This window comes from Canis lupus, chromosome 27, assembly GCF_048164855.1.
Source record: "Canis lupus baileyi chromosome 27, mCanLup2.hap1, whole genome shotgun sequence".
Classification (NCBI taxonomy): Eukaryota; Metazoa; Chordata; class Mammalia; order Carnivora; family Canidae; genus Canis; species Canis lupus.
Genome location: NC_132864.1, coordinates 22,462,551 through 22,486,753, shown reverse-complemented (window position 1 = coordinate 22,486,753; position 24,203 = coordinate 22,462,551). Strand labels below are relative to the sequence as shown.

The following is a 24,203-nucleotide window of genomic DNA, read 5'->3' as shown; positions in this document are numbered from 1 at the left end:
TCATCTCTTCTACTTGGGAAGCTATGCTCTTATTCTACCCAAGTTCTCACTCATTGAATATTTTTTGGAATGCTTCTTTCGGAAAGCCTTAAGGGCCAGTTTATAGTTATACAAGAAAATGAAAACCAGTCCCCTTACTTCACATCTAAGATGTGTCTAAAAAAGAGATCACTCCATTTCATCCTGTCATCTTATTCTCCTCTTTTGCTGAGTGACTTGTTGATGTATCTAAAAGTCAAATTTATCCCCCAAAGATGAAAATATATCATGACAAAGCAGTCAAAATAACGTGCCAAAAGATAAAACCAGTGATCCAAAATGAAAATTCTGATCACGTTAGTAAAGGCAGTTTTTACAAAAATAAATGTATGGTCTCCCAGGTTGACAGTTTCTGGGAGATAACTCACTTGGATACAGTGTCTCTACCGTATTTGTTTAAAAATTACATTATAGGGGATCCCTGGGTGGCACAGCGGTTTGGCGCCTGCCTTTGGCCCAGGGCGCGATCCTGGAGACCCGGGATCGAGTCCCACGTCGGGCTCCTGGTGCATGGAGCCTGCTTCTCCCTCTGCCTGTGTCTCTGCCTCTCTCTCTCTGTGTGTGACTATCATAAAAAAAATAAAAAAAATTACATTATAGTTATACTTTATACAGCTTCAGTTTGGAGCATGTAAGGGAAAGGAAGGACAAGGGAGGGACTTCTACTCAACAGCATGAGAACTTTCTGCTTTATACTTCCCTCACATTGCTAAACTCCAAAAACGAGAATGTTTTAGTCACTGTAGAGACTTCAGAAAGATGAAATGCAAAAACAAATGCTAATTGCAATCCTAAAATTGTGATACTTGGTTTTATTCAGTTTTTCCAAAATGAGAAAGACTGAGCAGAAGGCAACAGCAAGAACTCAGTAATCACAGTGTTACTGAGAGGCCAGATAAATTAGGCTTGTGTTCTAAAAGAACAGAGAGACTTAAAAATATTCAGCAAACAGCTGTTAGTGAACAGCCCAACCAAGCAACTCAAACAATCCAATCCACTTGGAGTTGGGGGAGGGGTTGATACAGGTGGTGCTGATCAGTGTAGTCTGTCCTTATAGTTCTTTGGTCATGTGACAAACTTCCTAATTCAGGTTTCCCTGAACACTGAAAAAAAAAAACAATCAAGACTTTCCTATTAATGAATATACAGAATCTAGCCTTTTGTTTACTCAGAGAAAAAAAAGGTTTCCTAAAATTGTATTTTCAACTAAGTGTTAAATTAACCAGGAAACTCTAGACAGCATATTAGAAGTATGACAGTCAGGGGTCATATGTCATTTTGTTTTATATTATGTGTCATTGTATATGTTTTTAGTTTATATGCTATTTTAAAGTTAATATCTACACCTGAAACGAATAATAATGTTACATTATATATTAATTATTTTTCAATAAACAAAAGAAGGAAAGTTAACACCAAGACTGTCAAGGTCATCAAAAACAAGGAAAGTGTAAGAAAGTGTTACAGCAAAGAGGAGATTAAGATAGGAAAACTAAATGCAATGTATTCAGGATGGGATCCTGGAATAGAAAACACAATAGGTAAAGGCTAAGGAAAAACTAAGGAGTATATAGTTAACAATTTATCAGTGTTGATTTTTTTCATTATGGCAAGTGTACCATAACAATACGTTAATAAAAGGGGATATTGGGTGCAGAGCATATGGAGACCTACTGTACCATCTTTCCATGTTTTCTGTAAATCTGAAACCATTCTTAAAAAAATAAAATAAAATAAAATAAAATAAAAAATAAAAAAAAATAAGGTTTACTGAAAACTCTGAAAAAATATCATCAGTCCATCTAACATTGGTTGTTACAAAAAGTGGATTTCTGCAAAGAATCAAAAAAGCAACACCATTCTCCTAAGTCCAGGATATGGTTCTTGAAAAATACAATGAAAAAGTACCATTTTTTAAGTGGACCAAGTATTGAATACAAATAAGGGCCTCTGGGTTTGCCTCCCCAACTCTACTAGTGACTGTCATTATGTGATAACTTTCATTTTACTTGTTTTGCCGTTTAAAAACTATACTAGAATCATTAAGAACTAGCCTAGGGAAGAGAGAAGAAAATGTAGTTGAGGAAAAAGACTACCTCTGCAGTAAGAGATAATTCACTCTCAGCTGGAATAGGAAAAAGGGGGATCTTGCATGTTAAAAACCAAAATATCTAATTTTTGAAGAAAAGTGTTTAAATGCAAGTTAATGTCTTAGTTCACATTTTGGGGGAAAAAACTAAGGACTTGGGTGGATATAAGACTTAAAAGCAAAAAAAAAAAAAAAGACTTAAAAGCAAAATGGCTCACTGTAGATGCAGATTTTTTTTTTAAATCTATAAAAAACAAACAAACAAACAACTCCACATGCTGAGTGTGGAGCCAGTGGAGGGGGATGGACTCACCCCCCAGAGATCAAGACCTGAGATGAGATCAAGAGTCCAGCACTCAACAGACTGAGTCACCCAGGTGTCCCCAGAAGAAATACATCTTAATAAATAACTTTAAGAGTGGGGCACCTATATGGCACAGTCCGTTAAGTGTGGGACTCTTGATTTCAACTGGGGTCTGATCTCAGGGCCCTGAGATGATGGGAGCCAGGTGTGGAGCTCTCTCCTCCCTTGCCCCTCCCCCCACATTCTCTCTCTCTCTCTCTCTCTCTCTCTCTCTCAAATAAATAAATAAATCTTAAAAAAAGAAAACTTTAGGGGGCACCTGGTTGGCTCGGTTGGTGGAGTGTGAGACTCTTGGTCTTCAGTTGTGAGTCTGAGCCCCACTGTGGGCTAGAGATTACCTAAAAAATAAAATCTTAAGGGGTGCCTGGGTGGCTCAGTCAGTTAAGCCCCAGACTCTTGATTTGGACTCAGGTCATAATCTCAGAGTCCTGGGATTAAGCCCTACTTGGGACTCTGTGCTCGGTGGAGAATCTGCTTCAGGATTCTCTCTCCTTCACCCACCCCACAAATAAATAAATCTTTAAATAAATAAAATCTTTTAAAAAATTACTTTAGAACTTTTAAGCATGTGAGAATATAATTCTGTGAATGAATACAATATAGTCAATTTAAGGGTGGGAAAAAATAATCAAAATCTTCCAGTCTTTCAAATGGAATTTAACCTTCATTTTAACCCTAAGAGATACACAGCTAAAAAATATTCTGTTAATCTTTAAACCATTAAAGACTTTAAAAAACGTGCCCTCAATGAGAGAGCAGTATAAAATCAAGACTTTATGTTTTATTTATTTTTTTAAGGTTTTATTTATTTATTCACGAGAGACAGAGAGACGGGGGGGGGGGGGCAGAGACACAGGCAGAGGGAGAAGCAGGCTCCATGCGGGGAGCCCAAGGTGGGACTCAATCCCAGGACTCCAGGACCACGCCCCGGGCCGAAGGCAGGCACTAAACTGCTAAGCCACCCAGGGATCCCCAAGACTTTATGTTTTAAATGACAAAATAAGATCTTAGGTTTGGCATACAGAACTGGAAAGGTATTCAAATATTAACTAATGAATAGGTAGAAAAAAACCTTGACAGTGGCTTGTTGGTCCTCAAATTAGAAAGGTGCCAATTTTGAAATAGTAAGAGAACAAAGGGGACTAAGAAAAAAAGTCTCATTATTTAACAGTTAAGCCAACATTCTCTAGGAGTCCACTCGTGTTAATTTTTCAAACCAAATCTATGAGAAAATGTGTTTGACTCCACTGACATTTTGTGGAAAATTACAAATGCTTTTTAAAGTAAGGGCCAGTCCCCTACTCTTAAATATCTAATTTAATTGAAAATATAGCAAAGTGGCAGCGTTAAACTTCAGATAGTATTTTATCTAAAAATCTAAAATCTAGGCTGCCTAAAAAAATATACTGGGAGGAAAATTCACTTGCAGGTATCAAATGAAATCATTCTCTACTCGGTTTCTGTCAACTAACAAGAAATAAAAGAATTAACAAGGGAACAATGACAATATCTTTACGAGAGATTTCTAAATGTACTTTTAAAAAAACTAAAAATTTTTAATGATCATCTTGAGATATACCTTGAAGAAATAGTATAACTGAACCTTTCAATACTCATCTGCAGGAATGATCAATTTTGTTATGTATACTCACACTTTTAAAAAAATAAACATTTAGGGATCCCTGGGTGGCGCAGCGGTTTGGCGCCTGCCTTTGGCCCAGGGCGCGATCCTGGAGACCCGGGATCGAATCCCACATCGGGCTCCCGGTGCATGGAGCCTGCTTCTCCCTCTGCCTGTCTCTGCGCCTCTCTCTCTCTCTGTGACTATCATAAATAAATAAAATTAAAAAAATAAAAAATAAATAAACATTTAAAAAATGTGAGTATACATAACAAAATTTGCCATCGTAACCATTTTACGTATACAGTTGAATAGTGTTAAGTACTTTCACACTCTTGTGCAACCACAACTTCCATAAATTAGAATAAATGTTTAACACTAGAGTTCACATGGTAACCTGTAGAGGAATGAAGATTTTATTTTATTTTATTTTTTTTTTTGAATGAAGATTTTAAAAACTAGTTTAAGAGCTTTAAACTATTCTATTACTGTCTATTTGTCAATAGCAAAAAGTCAAAGATTATTCTTTTACAAAGGAACCCTTCTTGTTACAGAATTTTTACATATTTTTCTTTTGTTGAAGAAATGTACAAAGGCTCTGCATGGAACCCAGGATGTGTGTAATTGCACACTAAGAATTACTCTGAAATCTATCAGTAATCAAACTGATATGTTCCTTTCAAGTTAGCTGTCTCTTCAATCAAGTCCCTCACTGAAGGAATTTAAAATCACAAGTATAAATCTCTGCAGTAGTCCTTCTATATAGAGTCATGTAACCGAATCCCATTTAAAAAAAAAAGACACCCTTTTATTTTAGACCTCTATTTCAAGTGAAAATTAAGCAATTCAATTCATTGGGTTGCTTTTTTGGCAGTCTACCTATAGGTTTCACAAACCACTTTTCAGAGAGATATCTCCGGAGTTCATCGACTGGCAGACCTAGTTAAGAGGCCAACTGAACTACAGGGCCTTCACCGGTTTCCTGTTTTCCTTCCTAATTTGTGATTGATAGGTCACTAGACTACAAACACAGGCTTAAATCTTATTACAGAAAAGTTTCTGAATCTACATTCTGACTGTTCAACCAGTAGCATAGATACAGAAGCCGACTAGGGTCAATTTCACACCTTATTCAGGACTGTATTCTTGTAGCTAAGAAAAAGAACTGGTTGCAACCATACTGGGTAACATTAGTAAATGCACAGGCAGAAAAAAATAAGCTCCTCTCTACCGCCACAGATGCCCCCCACCCCCTTTTGAAAAAAATCTCTTTGATTTTTAGAAAAGCTGGCATTCCATACCACTTTCAAGGCCCTTTTCCAGGAAGGGGCAAGAAAACAAACAGGCATAGCTCTGAAAGACTTTGGTCCAGAAAACTGGTAGAAATCTTAGACACTTTAAGAGGTATTTATAACAGCTAAAGTAATATGGTTCTCATAAATTGCTCTGGCCATTGAATTGCATGCATGAGGCCCAGAACACAGAAGGGTACTGTTTAAATACAAAATACACATAAATACCGAGGTCCAAATTAAATCCACTACCAACAGTCACATGCTGAGCCCAGGCTTGCCTGATTTCTGCAATAGGACCACATTTCCTAATCCCTGAGTATTTGAAGGCTATATAAAGCTCCTTTAGGGGCAGTTGTTTCCCACAACTCTGAGCTGCCGAGAAGTTAAGACAAGGGCATCTGGAGGCCTTAACGCCAAAACTGGAAAGCTTTAGGCTAACACCCTGATTAGAGATTAACTACTCTGGAAACCTGGGGCATATTTTAAATGCTTCCCGACTTTCTCATTTCTGTGTGTAGACATCACCTCAGCGCTGTATAAATTAGCCATACTGTAAGCTCTATTTTAGAAGCAGTGTACAGCACATATATAGAACGGCCCACAGCGGGTCTGGGGCTGTGCCTGGACTCATTTGCTGAAGTCAGGTGGATTCAATGTTGTCCCGGCCTGATCACTGAAAACCTCCATCCTACCCCTCCGTCCGGGTGGTTTCCCGTAGAGGCAGCGTGAGCAAGGAAGGAATGGGGTGGGTGAGTGGCTCCCCACGCTTCCTACCCAGCCCACCACGAGGGACGTCCTCACCTCCAGCTTGTCTGTCAGCTCCTTGTGCATCTGCTCGTACTGCCGGCTCATGTCCTGGTTCCGCTCGAGCAGTGCCTTGCCCAGCCGGGCCGCCAACACGAGATCCTTCTCCTTCTGCCGGATCACCGACAGCAGCTCGGGATCCTGGGCGGGCGGTGGCTGCAGTTCGGACCCCTCGGCCGGAGGCCCGACCTCGGCCTGAGAATGCTCCCCCGGGTCTGACGGCCGTTCCCCGGCCGCCAGCAGCGCCAGCTCCTCCTCTAACGCCAGTTCCAGCTCCCCGGGGCCCCCGGGAAAGGAGATGAGGGCGGCGGCGGCTGGACTCCCGACTGCGTCCGCGGCCGCGGCGGGCAGCTCCATGCAGCAGGCGCTGTCCGGCTCGGCGGGTGCTGAAGCGCGGCCGGCCAAGCCCAGGCAGAAGGCGGACATGGCCCGCGCGCGCGGAGCCCGCAGCGGTGCGGCCCGGCCGGCGCGCGCCAGGCTGCAGGGGGGAGGGGCCCCGCCGCGCCGCCCCGCGCCCCGCGCCCCGCGCCTCGCCCCGCGCCGCGGCACGCGCCCCCCGAGTCCCCGCGAGCCCTGGGCGCGGCGCGCGCCGGCCCGCCCCTCCCCCGCGCCGGCGGCACGCGCCCCCTCCCCCCGCCCCGGGGCTCAGCTCAGCCGCTCGGCGCGCGCTGGGGAAGAGGAGGGGGTGGCAAAGGGGAAAGGCTGAGGAAAGGAAGACCGAGGAGCGGCGAAGCGGGAGGGGAGGCTGCGAGGAACGCCGCCGCCGCCGCCGAGTTTTCAGCCGCCCTGTTGCTGCTGCTGCTGCCGCTGCCGCCGCCGGCCGGGCAGCGCCTCACGGGGCGGGCTGCGCTCCGCTGTCGCTGCGACGCTCGCTGCTGCTGCTGCTGCTGCCGGCGGCCGCTCTCTGCAGCCGCGCTCCATGTCCCTCGGCTCGGCGGCAGCTCCAGCAGCAGCGGCGGCGGCGGCGGCTGCTGCAGGCGCCGAGGCGGCGGCTCCACATCGCGCGCCGCGCAGCCGGGCGGGCTCCTTCCTGCCTCCCTCAGCGCCTCCCGCTTACCGGGCCGGCCGCACCCCGCCCCGGGCTTCCGGCCGCGCCCCCTGTCCCCGCCCCTTGCCGGCGCCTGACGCGCGCGGGCACCTGTTCGCCGCGCCCGCGCGGGATTCGCCGGCTCGCGGGTCTCCTCAGCAGCGCCCAGGTGGCGCCGGCAGCCTTAACCCCTGCGCCGCCTCAAGCCTGAGGGCGGCTGCGCGCGCCGCCTGCGGAGGCGGCTGGCGCATCCCTAACGGTCCGGGCGGCTCCCCGGCGCGGCCACGCCCCCCGCCTTGCGCCCGCGTCGGGTGTGGGCCCGCCCCCGGCACGTTCACCTCGGGGTGTGGCCTCGCGCTCACCTCGCAGCGCGGCCCCGCCCCCCGCCGCGTTCCCACCTACGAGCGCGGCCCCGCCTCCGGGCTCGCGCCCACTCGGGGCTGGGCGTCTCTCCGGGCAGGTGGACGTCAGTTTTGTCGCGCCTTAGGTGGCCTCCGAGAGGACTGCGGACATTCTTCCAAGGCCGAGAGAGACTCGTGGTCACGGGATTTCGGCCTGGGCCCCCACCGGAGCTCGGCAGTCAGGAGAGGGAGCCCTAGAGAGCAGGAGCGGGGGAGGGATGACTTCAGAACCCCGGCATCTTGATGATGATGACTCAGGGATATGAGGGACCAGATGCCTTGGAGATCCACAGCCCCGAAAGAAACGATTATGTTGAGAAATAACGGAAACTGTTCACAGATGGGAATCTGAAGCAAAGAATCGCCGTGATCATGATCTTGTCTATTAGGTACTTCGTATGGGCCGTGCCTTGTGTTGCGTGCTTTGCACGCGTTATCTTAGATAATCCTCACGAGAACCTATCAAGTGGGTGCTGTCGCTCTTTGCATTCTACAGGCAGGAAAATTGAGGCCTCAAGAGGTCGAGTCAGCGGCCCAGGTCATTACAAGGGAGCATATCCAGGCGGGCTGACTGCAGAGTTCCCGTAAATCATTCTTCCTTCCTTTCCTCACTCGTGAGAAGTCTCGAGGAAGAGAAATAGTAATTTGTGACCAAGGTGGCCCGGCTGGATATAGAAGGTGGCTATCAGGAAGCTTCCTGCGATGGTCAAAACGAGAATCGAAGAGCCTCCCGGGAGATTCCAGGCAGTTCTTGCTTTAACCAGACAGGTGATGCTCTGTCTCCTATTTTCAGAAACAATCCCATCTGAAGCTAGAATTGGTCCCTATTCTTTTCCTCTTGAATAACAACCCACTTTTGAGTTAGGTCATACCTGGATTCTTTTCATCACAGTGAGGTGGAAATTTCAGGACACCAAGAGGCTGAAATGGGTCAAATGGCTTCTCCTGATTTTTATTCTCTATTAAATTCAGAGACTATCAATATTCTAGTGCAGACATGACTTTCTACCCTTAGACTGAACCGCGGGTCTGGTTTTGTTTGCTTGTTGATTGGAAAGGAGACAGACAACTGAGGGATTCCCTCATCGATCTTAGAGCTAAATTCGGGAAGTTGATCACAGTACTGTTCTAGCAACAGTGGACTGTTCTAACCCTTTTTATTATGCCCCCTTGAGCGGAAATCGCAGGCCCGCGGTGAGATCCAACTGCAACCCCCTTTGGTCTTTTTGGATCACAAAAAAAAAAGATGCATTTCTCCATAATCTATTTATAGAGACACAAATCTCAAGAGCAAATAGAAATCCTTATCAAGAAAAAGTTTCGGGGGGGGTGGGAATCTTTCAAATGCTTTTAATGAAGCATATAACTTTAATATCTACACCAATAGTAATAGTGTGTAGGCATGTAGATGTACAAAAAAAAGGGGGTCAGCTCTTTATTTTTTCCTTGATGCAGACTTGGCAGCCTATTTTTCCTGAAAGGTCTTTGACTTGCCTTTCTTGAATTCAATGGCCCTACTCTACCAGACATACCTGTTAATGTGAAAACGAACTACAAATAACTCTACGTCCTAAATATTCTTCTTTTTTTTTTTTTATTTATTTATGATAGTCACAGAGAGAGAGAGAGAGAGAGGCAGAGACACAGGCAGAGGGAGAAGCAGGCTCCATGCACCGGGAGCCCGACGTGGGATTCGATCCCGGGTCTCCAGGATCGCGCCCTGGGCCAAAGGCAGGCGCTAAACCGCTGCGCCACCCAGGGATCCCCTAAATATTCTTCTAAACAATGTTCACTCACCTAAACGGACGAGGAGGTGATGATTTGCTATTGTATATTTGCCCTAAGCACTATCTTTCTGTAAACAAAGACCAGCTCAAGTTTGGAGAACTATTTAGGATCATGGTTATGGGGCACCTGGGTGGCTCAGATAGTTAAGCATCTGACTCTTGATTTCAGCTCATGAATTTAAGCCCCACATTGAGCTCCACTCTGGGCATGGAGCCTGCTTAAAATAAGTAAATAAATAAATACATACATAAATAAATAAATAGATAAAAATAAAAACACTTAAACGTGTTACATGTTACTATAATGTATTTTTATGAAAATTGGGATCCCTGGGTGGCGCAGTGGTTTAGCGCCTGCCTTTGGCCCAGGGCGCGATCCTGGAGACCCGGGATCGAATCCCACGTCAGGCTCCCAGTGCATGGAGCCTGCTTCTCCCTCTGCCTGTGTCTCTGCCTCTCTCTCTCTCTCTGTGACTATCATAAATAAATAAAAATTAAAAAAAAATTGAAAATAAATATATATTCCCAAATTTTTAAAAAAAAGTGAGAAAAGTAGCAGCATTTTTCACTTACACGATTCTTTGTTTGACTTCGTAATAGAAAACTGGATTTTTATATCTGCTTCTCCTTTCAATTAGTGACATTTTATTTAGATTGAAATATATGAAGAAAATCTGGTCTCACAAAGATATAGTTAGGAAAAGAAGGAATATTTTAATAGCTTTTACAGATCTCTGTAGATATTTTTCCTTGATATTACATCAAAACTCGGCAAATAATAGCTTCTTAAAGATTATTTGCTATGTAGAATCTAAAACTTTATCAAGGAAATACACTAATCTATGTTTCACAACATGTATGATTGATTCTGTAACAGCACATACTGGTCATTTGGAAAATATCAGTTCACTAAACTGTACAGATCTTCCAAATATTGTAACATGTCATTATACCATATTTTAAAAATCAGTGTCATTAATATCACCACTAATCTCATCAGAAAAGTCTTCAAGTATTGGCAAGCTATCAAGCTCATTGAGGCGAATATGAATTTTTCAAAATTCTAACTTCCACCTAAAATCCAGTCTTGGGACGCCTAGGTGGCGTCCTTCATTAAGCATTTGCCTTTGGCTCAGGTCATGATCTCAGGGTCCTGGGATCAAGCCCATGTCTGGCTCTCTGCTTGGTGGGGAGTCTGCTTCTCCCTCCCCCTCTCCCTCTGTGCTCTCCCCCCACCTCAAATTAATTAATAAAGAAAAGCTCCAATCTTTTTTTTTTTTTAAAGATTTTATTTATTCATGACAGAGAGAGAGAGAGGGAGAGAGAGAGAGAGGCAGAGACACAGGCAGAGGGAGAAGCAGGCTCCATGCAGGGAGCCTGACATGGGACTCCATCCCAGGTCTCCTGGATCACACCCCGGGCTGAAGGCGGTCCTAAACCGCTGGGCCACTGGGGGTGCCCTCCAATCTTTTTTTAAAAAAGATTTTATTATTTATTTATTTATTTATTTATTTATTTATTTATTTATTTAAGAAAGAGAGAGAGTGCGCAAGAGAGAGTACAAGCATGGGGGAGAGGAAGAGGGAGAGGGAGAAGCAGGCTCCTTGCTGAGGAGGAAGCCCCATATGGGGCTCAATCCCAGGACCCTGGGAGCATGGCCTGAGCCAAAGGCAGACATCCAACTGACTGAGCCACTCAGGTATTTATTTTTTTAAGATTTTATTTATTTGAAAGAGAGAAAGAGAGCACCAGTGAGGGTGGGGGAGCAGAGGGACAAGGAGAAGCAGACTCCCCACTAAGCAGGGAGCCTGATGATGTGGGGCTCAATCCCCGGACCCTGAGATCATGCATGACCTGAGCCGAAGACAGACGCCTAACTGACAGCCACCTAAGCCCTCCCTAGACAATTAATATCATTAAGAAATCAGTTTTGCTATTATTAACAAAGTTAGAATTACTAGCATTGGAATTATTATGAAAATAGTGTTTATTTCATAGATTCCCTGAAGGAGTCTTCGGGACTTCCTGGAGTTTGTGAATCCTGGAGTTTGTGAATCACACTTAGAGAACTGTTGGCTTAGAGCCATTTAAAATCCTCTGGTTGGAAAAAAAACAAAAAAATAAATAAAAATAAATAAAAAATAAAATAAAAATAAAAAATAAAAAATAAAATCCTCTGGTTGGCCTTGACATAGAAGAATGAACAAGTACCTGCCTACATGGAAATTAGTGCCAGGAATCAAAATTCGTCAAAGCAAAGTTATGAAAACCCTCAGGCTTCTGAGAAGCTTATTGTTTAGCCTATTCTGCTTTATACTAGAATGATAATATCCAAAATATATTTAGCATTATATTCCTTACATCCTTTATATGACATCTGATTTAATCCTCATAATCACTCCATAATGCTAGTATGGAACACCAATATATGATGCTAGTAGTTTAGGCCCATTGGACCCTAAAGTGCTTGCCTGAGTTACTATGCTTCACTTTACATTTTAATCATTTACATGTTACTTTAGATATACGTGCATTAGCATTGCTTTTGGTAACTCGATATTCTGGTTAAACCTGGGTACAACCCATCTTAACATACCATGGATGGATTTCTGCATGAGCGCTGTTACATCACTAAGGGCAAATGTGAAATTGTCTTTCTTTAGAGATCCTGATATTTCCAAATATGACAACACTCATCAAATTTCCTCCCAGTTGTTTACTTTTTATTAACATCTTGATCTGCAAAAAGTGTAAAAGACAAAATCTTTTCCAGAAAATTTGTTTTTGAAAAGTCAGGTGTTGAAGAAGCATGAAAAACTGGCAAACCATGTGATAAAGCAGTTCTGAGCTTGGTATTCTCATTCAGCAATTACAAGTGTGTGTGTGTGTGTGTGTGTGTGTGCGCACGCACGCGCTTTTTCAGTTGTATATTTTATTTATGAACTCGTCGTGGGAACATAAAAGTCTCAAAAATTCCTCAAATGTTACCCAAAAGCTTTTTATATTTTTTGGAGACGAATTGGTTCAACATTTTGCAAAATGTAGTGTGTACACCCCTAGTGATTCTCAATTTGATTTTTAAGGGTAAAACATTAACTTCCATGGCTGGCGTTCACTAGCATCAGCCTTGCCTGGTGTGGGAGTGTGTTTCCTCTGCTCCCCATTACAGTGCCTCCCTTTCCCTGCATGGACCCCTCCCAAGCCCCACCTAAATCCCAGCTGCCCTCTCATCAATAGGTTTTCACCTTTGATCGCCCCCTCACATCTTCCCCCTTACCCCTCCCAGGGTCCTCTCCTGGATCCTCAGCCCACACTTCTTGTAACCCTATTCCCAGATTAACATTCTGCCTAAATTTCCACTTCCAACCTACCCATCCCCCATCCTGCTAGCCACTAGTTTCTCTCAGTACCAGCTACTTTACTTATTTGAATTCTCATCTTGCCCCTGCCCTGATGCCCTCTCCTCTGAGCTTCTATCCCCTCCCACCACTATTCCTGTCCACTTTTTCAGGTGAGAATTCCCCTCTCCCAAGGATTTTTTTTTTATGATTTTATTTATTTGTTCACGAGAGACACAGAGAGATAGAGGCAGAGACATAGGCAGAGAAAGAAACAGGTTCCCTGTGGGGAGCACGACGTGGGACTCCATCCCAGGACCCTGGGATCATGATCTGAGCCAAAAGCAGACACTCAACCACTGAGCCACCCAGATGCCCCCAAAGATTTGTTTTAACACTTCAGGTCCCCTGTCCTTTTACCTCTGCCCATTATACCCTGGTTACAGTTATTTTCAGCCTCAGACTCCTCTCTGTTCCTTCTCATCAGGCATTTCCATCTTTCCCCTCGATGATTAAGAGCTTGGACTCCTGAGCCAGGCTTCCCTGACTTAAGAGTTGGGTGATTGATCTGGGACCTATATGCCTCAGTATCCTCATTTAATTGTTCTTATCTAATAAGGTTGTTATAAAGACAAAAAGATTTCACACCTGTAAAGCACTTAAAATGGTTCTAGGCACATGGTAGCACAATGTAGGTGCTTGATAAAGAAACGAATGTGTAAGACAACCGAGAACAGATCTTTCCCTCTGACACCATGATCTTTCTTAACTTTTATGTTTGTTTTCTTTTCCCCCATATACATATTTCCTTTTAAAATAAATGCATTAAATTATGGGGTGCCAAAAAAATTATGGGGTGCCTGGGTGACTCAGTTGGTTAAGTGTCTGCCTTTGGCTCAGATCCTGATATCAGGGTCTTGAGATCAAGGCCCACATTGGGCTCCCAGCTTAACAGGGAGTCTGCTTCTCTCTCTTCCTCTGACCTTCCCTCTGCTTATGTGCACACACTCTCTCTCAAATAAATAAAATCTTAAATAAAATAAATGCATTAAATTAAAAATTATAATATAGGTGGCAGCAGGTATGGCAAAACCATAGTGCCATGCAAATGATTAAAGTTGAGGTATAGTAGAATTATTGAAAGTGACAATCTGGGGTTCCTGGCTGAGATCTGCCATTAACCAGCTAAGTACATTGGAACAAGGCATTCAACATGCTAGGGCTTTGGTTTCCTCATCTGTATGGTACAAGGTTGGGCTGGATGACCTTCTCTTCATCCTATAAACCAGTAGTTCTCAATTGGGGGTAATTTTTTTTTCTCCCTGGGGACATTGGACGAGATATTTTTGGTTGTCATAGCTGGGAACGGTGGTGGCTACTCGGTATCCAGTGGGTAGAGTCCAGATATGCTGCTAAACACTCTACAATGTATAGGACAGCCCCACAATAAGAATTATCTGTCCCTAGCTGTCAATAGTGCAGAAGTTGAGAAACTGATAAAACTAGCTTCTTGGGGGCGGGTGTGGGGGGGTCCGTGCCTGGACGGCTTAGTCAGTTAAGCATCAGACCCTTGATCTCACTCAGGTCTTGAACTCACGGTCATGAGTTTGAACCCTGCATTGGGCTCCACACTGAGTATGAGCCTACTTTAAGTAAAATTAAATAATAAAATAAAATAAAACAACAGGTTGCTAAATTTGACCATGCTGTTGCCTGAGAAAGTTATAAATGGGCTGGCTCTGCACAAGAGAGGACATGATGTATGTGAGCCCAAGGGTATTTTTGGCTGGTTTCAGGAATTCCTACCAGGAAACCAGCCCGGCTAGAGCCATACACTTAGGTAAACAAATAGATAAACAACAACAAAACTCTTCTGTTTGGGGCTGACTTACTCCCTATTCTCCCCTCCCTCTTCTAATGATGTGACTGTCTTCACTGCCCAAACTCATCAGAAAATGACTGCTTTATGTTCAAGGGTTGGCTATTTTTGGTTCTTCCAAAGCCCACACCTAGAAAGATTTGTGATTTAATTTTCTTGCTGTTCATGTTTTCCTGCTTCTTTTTAGCAATCTTGGCCTAAACATACTGCTGATGTGTTTTGCTGCATATATATCATTCATCTGATGCTATTTTTAGACATTTCCTCCTTTTATTTCATTTTAAGAATTTGCCAAACATTTGTTGCATGTTGTCCTTTCTGCATCAGGTTCTGGCTTAATCTGTTTGGCAGGCAAGTTATTTATATCTATTGATACTGCTCATAATAACAATTTCTTAGGGATCCCTGGGTGGCTCAGAGGTTTAGCGCCTGACTTTGGCCTAGGGTGAGATCCTGGAGACCCAGGATCGAGTCCCAAATCAGGCTCCGGGCATGGAGCCTCCTTCTCCCTCTGCCTGTGTCTCTGCCTCTCTCTGTGTGTGTCTTTCATGAATGTATAAATAAATAAAATCTTTTAAAAAAACATGTTAAAAAAATAATTTCTACAGTGAATTTCCACCATTTTTCCTTGTCCATTTAAAGGAAACTGATTGTAGAAATGGTTTATCATCCAGTTGCCAGGCCAACTGAAAACTTCCACTGGTGGGTAGGTAATATAACTTTAATCTATTTTTCGTAGTTTGTGTTATCATTGCTACTATTGTCCTTGCTTTTAGTAAAAAGTCTTTGTGGGCCTCTTGATATTTTCCTGTTATCAGAAGAAAAATTGTCATTTTCTGAAGGGTCAAGGTTTCACTGCATGTCCTATAGAACGTAGCTATGTTTGTGTCTTCTGGAGTGTATGTGTAGATGTGAGATATGTAGGCATGTTAGGTGTTCCTGGAAGATAGCTGGAATAACACACCAGCTAATATAATTTAATTTCTAATTAACAGCAACTAGAAGAACTATGTTTTTGTTGGTGATTAAATATTTTTATGGGTGAATTTAATTTTTTTAAATTCATAAATTATAGGAGTGCTTGGGTGGTGCAGTTTGTTAAGCACCTGACTCTTGGTTTTGGCTCAGGTCATGATCTTGGGGCTATGAAATTAAGCCCTGCATTGGGATTTGTGCTTGGCATGAAGTCTTCTTGAGATTCTCCCTCCCTCTCCTTCTATTCCTCCCACTCGTGCTCACACTCTGTCTCTCTCAAATAAAATAAGTCTTTAAAAAATAATAATAAAATTCCCAAATTATAAGAAAAGTCAGTGAGTTGTATAGTTTATCAAGACAGTGGGCAGTGAGTATTTACTGAATAACCATCAGAAATTGTTATGGACTTGGTATTAAAATATGAGACCATAGGATTTATGAAAATATGATCCCTATCCTTAAGGAGGATTCTATCATTGCTTGTGTAAGAGAGTGTGGTCAGGCTGGGCATCCACCAGTCACTGTGGCTTGTCTATAGCTTACATCAGAGGAAATACATATATAGTGGTTAAGAACATAACTTCCAGGGGAAGACCCAGTTTCAAGCTAAGGCTTCACTAGTTAATAGCTGAATAACCCTGGGCAAATTAGCTAACCTCTGTGTAACCAGGTATTGTGTAGTAAATAATTTTGTTCACTAATATTTTTATTCACTAATGTTTTTAAGACCTAGTACAGTGCCTAACATATAGTAGGAACTAGATAAATTTTTATGATGAATGAATATGCATGTAAAACACTAAGAGATTACTTCTTCATAGATAAGATGTTGAAAAAGGATCCTGATCTCAGAATGCCAGATTTATCACAGATTAACATGGTCTATATAGTTTGTAGTAAGCTCTTCATTTACTTAGAACATTTATTGTTCTGTGGTGTTTGGTTGGTTTTTATACAGGTAAAACAGAGGCATATATGCTATGGTACTTGTACTCAAAAGATTTAAAATTTAATAAAGGATAGAAAACAGGAACAGAAACAACTATAGGGGCACCTGGGTGGCTCAGTAAGTCAGGCATCAGACTCTTGATTTCAGCTCAGGTCATGATCTCAGGATCGTGAGATCAAGCCCTGCATTGGGCTCTATGCTCAGCAGGGAGTCTCCTTGAGATTCTTTCTCTCCCTCCCTCTCATTGCTCTCTCAAATAAATAAAACTTAAAAAAAAAAAGAAGTAACTATAAATATACAGTTGATGTGTCAACAAGTTTGAGTTTGAATTGTGTGGGTCCACTTATACGTGGATTTTTTTTGATAACTGCAGTACAGTAGTGTAAATATATCTTCTTTTCCTTTTGATTTAATAACATTTCTCTTCTCTAGCTTACTTTATTATAAGAATACAGTCTAGGGGTTCCCAGGTGGCTCAGTCGGTTAAGCATCTGACTCTTGGTTTTGGCTCAGGTCATGATCTCAGGGTCATGGGATCCAGCCCTGGATTAGGCTCTGTGCTCAGTGTGAATGGAGTCTATTTGAGTTATTCTCTCTCCCTCTCCCTCTGCCCCTCCCCCCACTTGCACGTGCACCCTCAAAATAAATAAATAAAATATTTTTAAAAAGTCTATAATATAAATAACACACAACATATGTGTTAACAGTCACATATGTTAATGTGACTGTTTATGTAAGGCTTCTGCTCACTGGCAGGCTATTAGTAGTTCCATTTTGAGGGAGTCAAAAGCTATACACAGATTTTTTTACTGCTGTGGGGGTTGGCACCCCTAGCCCCTGTGTTGTTCAAGGGTCAATTGTAAGTAGTATTGAGTAATAGTAAACAGTATATGAAACACATTATAAGTTATACTATATAGTTTTTGGAATTCAGAGAAGGAAGAGATTGATAGATAACAGTGGCATAAAAGTAAAAGTGTGCTTTTTTGTTATCACTGTGAGCTGGCAATTCTAAACAGTGTTAATGGTAGCAAGCTCTCACCTCCCCTTGGCATGCCATTGACAATGTTTGACAATGGCATGCCAAATATTGTCATGAATGGTTCATGAGATTGGCCCTTAAAAGACATAGAAGCTTCCATAGACAAATATGGAAGGCAAGGCAAGTAGATGGAATAGCTTTTCCGAAGAAACAGGCCAGGAAGTTGTCTTGGAGAAGAGCAAAGGAGGGGAAGAATAAGTTGGAAAAAAGGTAGGCTGGTCCTAGCTTGAGGAAGAAGGAAAGATGCCATTTATTGAGTGTCTACTCTAGGCACCCAAGGATTGGGGGGATCCCTGGGTGGCTCAGCGGTTTAGCTCCTGCCTTTGGCCCAGGGCGCGATCCTGGAGTCCCGGGATCGAGTCCCACGTCAGGCTACCTGCATGGAGCCTGCTTCTCCCTCTGCCTGTGTTTCTGCCTTCTCTCTCTTTCTCTGTGTCTCTCATGAATAAATAAATCTTAAAAAAAAAAAAAAAAGGATTGGCTTACATTGTCTTGCTTGAACCTTACAACAACCATTTCAGATGAGTATTTTTACCCACACACTATAGATGAGGAAGCTGAGGTATTGAGAGGGTGAGGGTCTTACCCCAAATCTTGCAACCAGTTAAGGGGAACATTGGGAGTTGCTTATGTAACCTGTAGTCTCTCCATCTATCTAGTGTTGAATGTTAAAGATAACAAGGAGCCATTGACATGTTAAAACTGGAAAGTGATCTGAATAAGTAGTTCAGGAGGATTAATGTGGCACTGTTGTTAAGGATGAACTCAAGGTGGAGGTTGGGAATCTGGAAGACCAGCTGGGCTGAGGCTGGAACAGTCTAGGTGGAAGATACAATGGAAATGAAAAAAGATGTCAGAATAAAGAAAGAATTGCTGGGATTTAGAGACTGATTGGATATTTGGGAGTGGGAGTGAGGAAGAAGGGGGATGCAGAGATGCCTCTGAGGTTACTAACCTGGGCAACAGAATGATGGTGCTATTGCCAGAAACAGGAAAGCCAGAAAAAGAGAGATAATTACAGAATTAGGTCCTTTTATTTGGTTATGGCCAGGGACATCTGGCCTAGGCAGAGAAATAAGACAAGTATGTAATCAGTATAAATATAGCAATTATGAGTGAGTTGTTGATGAGATATTGGGTTTGGAATTGTATCAGTGGGCTTGTAAATGAAGAATTTTTCATCTGGAAGGAAGCTTCTTAAAGGAAGTTACACTGGGTGGAGAAGGACTAGAATATTTGACAGGAAGAGAAAAGTTCTCTGTGTTTAGAAAAATACTTGTGGAGACCTGGGGGTAGGAAATAAAGAGGTAACCATGGCTCCTTGCCTTGGGAATGCAAGCCCCTCTCCTTCACCAGGTCTGTGTAACCGTGGGCAGAGTGACCACTTTTCCCATCTTCCCAGAGCTCCATCTGCAGCAAAGCCCATGGGGCTTCTCTTCCCAACAGCCCACTCCACCCAGCCTCCCCCCCACCCCCATCTAATAAAAGAAAGGATTAGGAAGAAAAGCAGGCCTTCCTGATGGGTTTAGATAATAATTGCATAGAAGAAAGCTATATGCATGTTTTATTATATATTTGCATTAAAAAAAATCAAGAGTCTAAAAAAAAGGTAAAATATCAAGAGTCTACAAAGGCTTATATTCACGAAGACGTATGAAATTACCCAATTAAAAGAAGAGAAGATGGCCAGGACTTGAAAACTGGTTACAGAATTTAATTTACTTGAAGAAAAAAAAAAACTAAGCAATACGTCAAAGGTATAAATCTGCATTTCCCGGGGGTCTCAACTGAGTGAGTCAGCTTTTTTTAGTAAGTGGGTCAGAAAACTGCTAATCCTATAATGATTTTGTTCAACAGCACTCAGCTGGTAGATTGTTCCTTGCAGATCTAAAAAAACCAAGTATGTTAAGATGGCAAAAGTAGATGTCAACCCTATCAAATTGCTTTGTTTATCAACCATGAATAATGCATTCATTTTCTTTTTCATTTCTTTTTTTTTAAATGACTTTATTTATTTATTCATGAGAGACACAGAGAAAGAGGCAGAGACATGGGCAGAGGGAGAAGCAGGCTCCCTGTGAGGAGCCTGACATGGAACTTGATCCCAGGACTCCAGGATCATGACCTGAGCCAAACACAGACGCTCGACCACTGAGCCACCCAGGTGCCCCTATATTTATTTTCTTGATTGAAAGTCTGTCCTTTTAATAGGCAAGTAAGGACAATATGGCATGTGGTTTTACTTGAAATGTTCTGTTCTTTGTTGTACAACTCTGTGGTATAACTGATACCTGACATCACAGAGTAGGGAGTCTTAAACAGATTAAATCCAACAAGACAAGCCATTGCTCTAAATGAGGACAAATATAGGAGTTGACATATTGGTTTTGTGGAAACAGAGCTCAGATTTAAAAACACAAGCCATGAGTCAGCATGGAGGAGGTTTTCGTTTGATTGGTTTTGTGTGTGTGTGTTATTTTTAAGATTTATTTATTTGAGGCCAGGGAGGGGCAGAGGGAGACACTCTCAAGCAGACTCCCCTGCAAACTTAGAGGCCCTTGGAGATGATGCAGGACTCAATCTCGAGACCCTGAATCATGACCTGAGCTGAAATCAAGAGTCAGATGCTCAACCAACTCAGGTGCCCCTGTTGTGTTTCTGTTTTTGCTTTTGTTTCAGTTGTGGTAAAATACACACAACATAAAATTTACCATTTTAACCATTTTAAGGTGTACAGTTCAGTGGCATTAAGTACATTCATATTGTCAAGCAACCATCACCACCATCCAGCTGAAGAACTCTTTTTGTCTCACAAAACTAAAACTCTGTTCCCATTAGACACTAAAGCTCCATTCCCTTCTCTCCCCTGCCCCTGGCCATCACTATTGTCCTTTCTGCCTGTACAAATGTGACTACTCTAGGTACCTCACATGAGTGGGATCATGCAGTATTTGTCCTTTTTGTGATTGGCTTCTTTCACTTAGCATAATGTCAACAAGACTCATCCATGTTGTAGCATCTACTGGAATTTCCTTCCCTTTTAAGACTGAATAAGATTCCATCGTACATATAGACCACATTTTGTTTTTCCATTTATCGGTTGATGGACTTCTGGGTTGCTTCTGCCATTTGGCTATTTTGAAAAACACCACCATGAACACGGGTGTACAAATATCTCTGAGTCCTTTCAAATTGCTTTCAATTCTTTGAGTATGTACCGAGAAGAGGAATTGTCAGATCATATGGTAATTCTATTTTTAATGTTTTGAGGAAGTACCATTCTGTTTTCCATAGTGATGGGAGAGCTATTTTTAAGTCATTGGACATCAGGTGCATTTATTCTTTCCTTCCTTCATGCTCATTCTTTCAACAAACATTACTGAGGACTTGCCTGACTGTGCCAGGCTCTGAGAAGTTTACAAATATGACTAGTTTGACAGTACAATAAAGATCTATAAACTAATATACAACGTCTCAGGATAGAGAGATACAGTCACTCCTCAGCCAGAGCAAGGCTTGAATTCAGGGGTTCAACACAATTTTTAAGAACATTGTCTACCAGAAGAGAAGTTGGTTTATATGAAAGCATAGAATAAGGACATACAGGGGTAAATATCAGGAGAGGAATCCTATTAAAATATGGCTCAGTAATGGACTCCTAGTATTACAGAGTCATCCCAAGAAGGGCAGAATGTATCTAAAAAAGGAAGCTGAGGGATGCTTGTTTAGCTCATTTATCTAATTCTCTTCATTCTAATGATATGTTCCTTAAGCTTTGTGTGTATGTGTGTGTGCGTGCATGTGTGTGTGTGTGTGTGTGTGTGTGTGTGTGTGTGTGTGTGTTTAAATAATCTCTACACCCAGTGTGAGGCTGGAACTCACAAGGCCAAGATCAAGAGTCACATGCTCTACCGACTAAGCCAGCCAGGTGTCCCCTTAAACTGTGTTCTGATTGCAATTTGGCTTCTCTGCCTTAAAAAGGGGGGGATGCTTTAGTCATGCCAGTCTCAGCATTGTGATATTAGAGAGTTTAAATTTCTCATCATAAATTAATAATTTAGCCTCCCAGTGTTGAATGTCGCACTTAGTAAGCTCTAATTAATGTGAGTTCAATTAAAAAATATAGACCAATTCTTGATGTCCTGGCAAAATCAATCCTTTTAGCTTTTTAATCCTTCAGATCATAGACCAGGGCCAAGTCACAGATGTCTCTGAACATCAGGTTCCTTATATGACAGTGGAGATTAAAATAGTGCCTACCTTTTAGAGTTGTTGTAATGATTAAATAAGTAGCTTTATATACAATGTTCAGAACAGTGCCAGGTACATAATAAGTACCACATAAAGGTTGAATCCTGTTATTAATAGGAAATTCTCCAAGATGTTCTTACATTATGATATTTCTTGATAGAAACAGTCTGACCTCACAGAGCTCACACTCTTCTTTTCTGCATAGTTCATATGCAAAGTGCAAGCAAAGTTGTGAGACTTATTTTGGTTGCCTATTTTTAACTTCTTTTTTTTTTTTTTTTTTTTTGGTGCCCATCCCTCTGCTTCTAAGCACCTCACACCTGCAGGATTTTCTGCCATAGCAAGATGAAGCCAGTGCCCCCCCAAGCAGTACCCCTAGCACTGGCCTTCACATAACCATCTTGCAAGTTACTTGGATTTGGCAGGGTTACTGTGACCAGTATGAGAAATTTATTGATGCCAATGAAGTCATGACTGATAATGATTATATGTATGTGTATGTTTTAACCTTCCCAGAAATTTATTGCCAACATCCTAATGAATGCTTTCAAATTATAGAATTTAACTGACTGAGATTAGTTTAGGGGGAAAAACCTTTGGAGTCATATGAGGCCTATTCAGTGCCACCTCTCAGGTGTACTGTTTTCTTTCCATTGTCCCTCTTTTTAAAAAAATTTATTTATTCATGAGAGACACATAGAGAGAGGCAGAGACATAGGCAGAGGGAGAAGCAGACTCCTCGCAGAGAGCCCGATACAGGACTCGATCCCTGGACCCCAGGATCATGCCCTGAGCCAAAGGCAGATGCTCAACTGCTGAGCCACCCAGGCCTCCCTCTCCATCGTCCCTTTAAAAAATTCTGAGCCATTACAGAAAAAGAACTTCTGTTCTTGCGTGAACTGGATTTTATGAGATTTGCAGGACTTTGGGTGAGACTAGGGAAATTCTTGGGCTAAACTACTAGTTTCAGGAGCAAGTAAGCTGCTGAATAATAAGTATGACGTACTTTGGGATGGGAGGCAGAAGAGTAATATGAACAGAAGCTGATCTGAGTCTAGGACAAGCACAGGCTATTTCTTCTGGGGGAAACTAGGCTTGGTCCGGAGGGCCTGATGTGAGGAGAGAGACTAGCCACTATCCATTTGGCTACTTTCTAATTATGAGTCCATATATGAAGCCCAAACTACAGATGGTTCAGAGAGTCATGAAATATGGTTAAACAATTGGTAAATAGAACTTAAAGAAAATGTGAATGAATAGAATTATTTAACCTGAGTTGGTAATAACATACCCTGTGTTATTTTACTGGAAGTGGTTGTATTAGGGTTCTCCAGAGAAAAAGGATGAATAAGATACATATATAAGAGGATATTTATTGTAGGAATTGGCTCACGTGATTATGGAGGCAGAGAAGTCCCACGATCTACCATCTGCAAGCTGAGAGCCAGGAAAGCTGATGTATTTCAGTCTGACTCCAAAGGCCTGAGAACCAGGAGCACCAGTATCCGAGGGCAGGAGAAGGTGTATGATCCAGTTCAAGCCAAAAAAGTAATACACCCCACCTCTGCTTTTTTGTTCGGTTTGTGCCTTCAACAAATTAGGTGATGCCCACCTGCTCTGGTGAGGGCAATCTTCTTTATCAGTTTACTGATTCAAATGTTAATCTCTTCAAGAAACACTCTCACAGATGCTCCAGAATTAATGCTTCTCCGGCTCTCTGGGCTTCCCTTAGCCCAGTCTGGTTAACATATAAAATTAACCTTCATAGCAATGATCAATTACTCTCCATTTGCACTGAGGATGTTAATTCAAATCAAATAAAACTTTCTGAAAATGCTCATTGCCTGACTCTGGAATCATTCACTTAGCTTACTGACTCTGGACTGCTTAAGAAGTTGGAATGGGGGGCACCTGGGTGGCTCAGTGGTTGAGCATCTGCCTTTGGCTCAGGTCGTGATCCTGGGGTCCTGGTGAGTCCTGCCTCATGCTCCCGGCAGGGAGCCTGCCTCTCCCTCTGTCTAAGTCTCTGCCTCTCTCTGTGTGTCTCTCATTAATAAATAAATAAAATCTTTATTTTTTAATTTATTTATTTTTTAATTTATGATAGTCACACACAGAGAGAGAGAGAGAGAGGCAGAGAGACAGGCAGAGGGAGAAGCAGGCTCCATGCACCGGGAGCCCGACGTGGGATTCGATCCCGGGTCTCCAGGATCACGCCCTGGGCCAAAGGCAGGCGCCAAACCGCTGCGCCACCCAGGGATCCCCAAATAAAATCTTTAAAAAGAAAAAAAAAGAAGTTGGAATGTGAGCTAGGACCTAGTTTATATAGTATGGCTTGCTTA

At 42.5% G+C, this 24,203-nt stretch overlaps 1 protein-coding gene and 1 long non-coding RNA gene across 8 annotated transcripts in view; one reads left to right on the top strand and one right to left on the bottom strand.

Annotated features, from left to right (window-relative positions):
• Nucleotides 1-6,666, bottom strand: part of BICDL1 (BICD family like cargo adaptor 1) — a 101,879-nt gene extending 95,213 nt beyond the window's left edge. For all 6 annotated transcript variants that reach the window (XR_012019325.1, XR_012019326.1, XM_072802761.1 and 3 more), the window contains exon 1: nt 6,210-6,666. Coding sequence is in view for 4 of the 6 variants with exons in the window: in XM_072802761.1 (XP_072658862.1) it covers nt 6,210-6,638 (429 nt within the window). In the remaining 2 variants the exon portion in view is untranslated. The remainder of the gene's footprint in view (nt 1-6,209) is intronic.
• Nucleotides 6,667-7,594: 928 nt separating this feature from the next.
• LOC140619409 (uncharacterized) lies at nt 7,595-23,701 on the top strand. 2 transcript variants are annotated; one of them, XR_012019324.1, is made up of 3 exons: nt 7,614-8,408; nt 9,252-9,453; nt 23,243-23,701. It is a non-coding gene; the product is annotated as an uncharacterized lncRNA (long non-coding RNA). The 2 variants fall into 2 exon arrangements; XR_012019323.1 differs by lacking the exon at nt 9,252-9,453 and having other exon boundaries at nt 7,595-8,408.
• The last annotated feature ends 502 nt before the right edge of the window (nt 23,702-24,203 follow it).